Here is a 4,745-nt window from a genome sequence, read left to right as displayed (position 1 = left end):
AACACAACATAACCTTAAACACAACATAACCCTGAACACAACATAAATCCTAACCTTAAATAAATTTGTGGTAGATTTGAATCTTTTTTTAAGAAGGACATTTTCAGTGCAGTTTTCTTAGCGTTAAGCTAGTTGTGTATTTATATGGAGACACAGCTACGAAGGCGTTTAGTACTTATAAATACTGTGGTCCAAAAACTGAACTTGCTAGGCGGGTTTGGGGCATTACAGTATCAAAGTACATTTCTTTTAGGCAAATATTCAGGACTTTTATATACCCCTGAAGTCCTAGGAGACCTCAGTGGTGGGTCCGGCCCTGCTCACCATTAGTGGTGGTCCTCTATAATTAGTAAGTGTACTCATGTGGACGAGAACCAGAGGCGGCAGCACTCTGTACTGGTGAGTACCGGCCCATTTCAGGCACCGGTCCAGGCACCGTTTCGGTGCCAGTACAGTTTTAATAGCATCGCCAAGGTACAGGTCTTGAAAAGCCCCCAAACAATATCCAGTGTATGTGGGTATCGTCTGTATGTGTGTGGACAGATCTGTGGGTAAAGGTGAGTCGTACCTGTGTGGACAGGTGAGTCCCCCTCAGCATGAAGCCCAGCGTGCAGCCGGTGAGCACCGCAATGACCGACAGCGTCAGCAGCCCATTCCTCTTCAGGAACTTCTTCACGTTCTTACCCAGGTTCTCCTTCACCGTCACCTGGAAGAAGGACTTCACTTGGTCCCCCATCGTCCTCCCTGCATCTCCCGGAACATATGAACTGTGGTCAGAGCGAACCTCCTCCTCGCCGCTCGGTAATAGAAGCTCCTCCATCTTCAGTCGGTCCTCGTCTCGCTGTGTCTGGCAGGCTGACAAACCCAAGACAGCCAAAGACGAGCTAACCTTTTCCACTAAGGGATTAACTCATCATGGTCCGGTCCTGCAGGCCGGCTGCAGACTTACAGGGACTTTAAGAGGCTTAGGGAGGTGGACTAACACTTCACACGCCTTTGTTGTGGCATCTGGTTGTGCTACTGGACCTGGATGCTGTTGTGTTTTCAGTTTTTCTACTTTTGGCTGAACTGTTGAGGTCAGCAGGGAGGCCAGAATCCTGCAGGGTCAGACGGACAGACGGTCAGTAAGAGTCTGAGTCTATGACATGTTGTTGTTGTTGTTGTTGTTGTTGTTGTTGATCACTGTTTGAAAATAAAACCACATGAAAAAAGTGCAAGTATCAGATCCTTTACTGCAATAAAAGTACTAATACCTCAGTATTAAAAGTACATTCAAACTGTACTAGTATCAAAAGTAAAAGTGCTCATTATACAGTATAATATATTAATATGATATTATTTGTTTGATTATAATTGTTGCAGCTGGTAATTTAATGACTTTATAAACTGCTGAGAGTTTGTGAATGTCCTTCCAGGGATCACTGCGCTCTCCCTCGCTGTCTCTGAGCTTCGGCTGCAGTCATTATATCACCAATAATTAAAATACTGCACAAATAACAAAGTTACTGAGTTATTACTGCATCAGCTGGAAATGTTAGTGACTCAACATTTTTGGAGGATAAAACTGTGTTAAGATTTGCTTAAAGTACCAAAAGTAAAAGTACAGAATTTCAAATATATGTTATATGATGTTAATATAATTATTGATGTATTAATGTGTTAATTACTTCTAAAATATTTAATAATGCATCATAATTTATCAGTTGATTCATATTTTGTATTAATAATGTGAATCTGCAAAGTAACTGAAGTTATTAAATAAATTTAGTAAAAAGTACAATATTTGCCTCCAGTGGAGTAAAAGTATAAAGTAAAACGAGGGTAAATGTACTTCAGTAAATGTACTTACACTCCACCACTGGATTCATTTGTCTCTTGTAAGCCTGTGAGAGGTCGACATTGACCCCTTGCTCCTGGTAGATTGTTAAGATGAGTGTGAGACTGTAGTTCAGTATAAAGCTCAGACAGCTCCTGACAAAATAAATGCAAGCAATACTCTCTTTCTGCCACAAGGCGGCGCCAAATTATCATCTTTAAACCTCACAGTGGTGTCTGTGTGCAGCAAAACACAAATATTATTACAGTAGAATAATGACAATAAACAGTCGGTTCAGTATTTATTACATCTGTTTTTATTCTGCTTCATCTCAGAGGCATATATTGTACTTTTTACTCCCCTACATCTGTCTGGAAACTATATTTTTCCTGCAGTATACATCATGTATAATGCATTATATGTGTTATATATTACATACGTATAACTACCTAACTGTGTATAATGTAGTAAAAATTTGTTCCACTCCAACCATCTGTGTTTATTCCATATTGCGGTGGTTAGTTTAGTAGTTTCACTTTTTTAGTGTTTTAGTCTTTTCAAAGTGCATTTTGAATAAGCTGAAGCTTTTGATGGTCTTTTTGCAGAATATTGGTCAGTGCTGTAGATACAGGGCATAGGTCAGTGCTGTATACAGCTCAGAGGTCTATCCTGTTTATTTGATTCATATTCAATTGTTTTGTCAGGACTTACTTTGCAGGGATGCCAACTTGTCTGAGCATTATATTTCTTTCCTACTACATCTGTCTGAAAACTACATTTTACATGCAAAATATATACGATTAATTTATAAAGTATAACGCAATATATGTTATATATCAAACCACCCAACAGTGTGTAATGTAACAACAATATAACAAGTGCTTTTGTTCTGTTTTGTCCAGCATTTTTACACCATGCTACTGCCATTTAAACTGCCTGTGCCATTGTGCTTTTTATGTGAGTGGTTCATCTTTATTCTCATTAAACTGCAGTCGATAAGAAAAAACAGAAAACCTGCAAATGTGACAAATTCAACATTTTGGCTTTCAGCTATAAAAAAGGAAAGTAACGAGTACATTTACTGGAAACGGACCACATTGATTTCTGACTGGATGGAACTTTAAAGTATTTAGTATTTAGAGTATTTCCATTTCCTGCTACTTTAAAACTGTAACACCTGATAAGTTAATTTAACTATAAGTTAAAAACCTTCTTGATTGAGCTGCTTTTATGAGTAATTTAAATTAAATCAGTGACACTGACTTAATTTCTTAATCTTTATTTATTTTGTAGATATATATCTATATTTTTGTGTTATTACCTTTTTTTTCTTTGAATTTTAGAAAAGTGCTCTATAAATAAAATGTATTATTATTATTTATTTGTACTGTAAAAGTAAATACATAGTAAAAAGTACTTTTCTCTAACTTACAAAACTTAAAATTTATAGTAAAAGCTGCTCAATCAAGAATGTTTTTTCCGATGTAATCAGTTTCAGTTAAAATAACTGGTTTTAAGGTAGTATTAGTATTTGCATCCAGAGGTGGAGTCACTAAAGAGCACGCTGTGATTCAATCCAGGATCAATAAATAAAAACAAGCACATTATCAGAACAAACAGGATTAATTAAAGAACAATTTTAATAATAATAATGTGTTTAATTGCAGTAACAGAAGATAAATATGAGACACATAAATACAAAACTGTTCAGGTCACAATATGAAGACATACAACGATGAGAATGTCATCAACATAAAGGTGAATTGTACATGGATAGATATCGATATATATTAACTTTAAAAGGCTCCAGTGTTTTTATTTTGGGTTTTCAGCTTCAGCTCACACAGACGCAGAGTTTACGATGACAAAGACTCGGAAAGAAACAGAAACTAAACATATTATTGGATATATAATCTTCCTTCTACTGATTAATGTACAAACAGCAGCCGGGTGGGTCGGCATCGAACACAGTACCAACACGGTCCGCAGCTCTCCGCTTCCTGTTTCCTCTGCTGCCGTTATGGAGTTTCACTTTGGTATTGTGTGTGTCACTTCCTGTGTGTCACCACTTGATGAAGACGAGTGCGGCGAGCGAAGCGTAGCCGAGGATGAGGAAGAGCACTTTGAGCAGCCGGTCCCGTTTGTCGTCCAGCTCTCGGGACAGAATCTCAAAGAAGGTGACGAAGAGGAAGGTCCCGGCGGCGAGTCCCTGCAGCACCACCGACGCCACGGCGCCCGCCAGCGTCTGCGCCGACTCGACGCCCATCCCCACCAACATCCCCGCCGGGATCATCAGGCTCACCGTGACGCCCAGCTTGGCAGCGTCCTTCATCCCGAGCGACGCCTTGGCCACGCTCACCCCGAGCGCCACGGCGGCCAGCGTCTCGTGCACGGCCACGGGCCCAGGAAGGGAGGCGGGCCACTTTGGCGCGTCGTCTGCAGGGCCGGGGCACGCCTCGAACACGGAGGTGTGACCGACGAGCAGACCAGCCGGGGCCAGCCACGCAGGGCCACCGCCCGCAGGCCTCGGGCGGGGCCTGAGTGTGCTTGGCCGGTGTGCGTGGGAGTTGTTCCGCCGCCAGCGGGGGCATGAAGGGGCCGTGTACTCGGAGTCAGCTGCCGGCTCGTTTTTGGAGCCGCGGCGTTGAAAAAAAGGTCTCCAGGTCGTGAGGGGTTTCCTTTCCTGAAAAGGTGAGACGGTTTGCCCACGAACACGGGAGGAAGAGCGGCATCATCATGTCTCGGCCAGCGGGTAGTCGCTGCTGATCTTCGCTGCATCGATGGGAACACGTGACACTGGGAGGGGGAGAGCCGCGCCTGTTAGAGTTTCACACCCCAGGGGCGCGGGGGACGCGGCCGCGGACCGTACTTGTCTCGGACGGCGGGGCAAGAGGTTGAGCACGTGGCGGGAGGAACAGCCCCTCCTCGA

General features: G+C 42.5%; 1 protein-coding gene across 1 annotated transcript in view; it reads right to left on the bottom strand.

Annotated features, from left to right (window-relative positions):
• Positions 1-3,433: 3,433 nt before the first annotated feature.
• The window catches only part of LOC118321943 (zinc transporter ZIP3-like), a 1,530-nt gene continuing 218 nt past the window's right edge, over positions 3,434-4,745 (bottom strand). The window contains exon 2 of the mRNA XM_035653515.1: positions 3,434-4,499. Within this exon, the coding sequence (XP_035509408.1) occupies positions 3,879-4,499 (621 nt within the window). The 3' untranslated portion in view covers positions 3,434-3,878. The remainder of the gene's footprint in view (positions 4,500-4,745) is intronic.

The sequence above is a fragment of the Morone saxatilis genome, unplaced genomic scaffold (genome assembly GCF_004916995.1).
Source record: "Morone saxatilis isolate NCDOM2014 unplaced genomic scaffold, NCSU_SB_2.0 Contig12, whole genome shotgun sequence".
Lineage (NCBI taxonomy): Eukaryota > Metazoa > Chordata > Actinopteri > Moronidae > Morone > Morone saxatilis.
The sequence above is the reverse complement of the archived record's forward strand: the minus strand, read 5'-3'. Positions and strand labels throughout refer to the sequence as shown.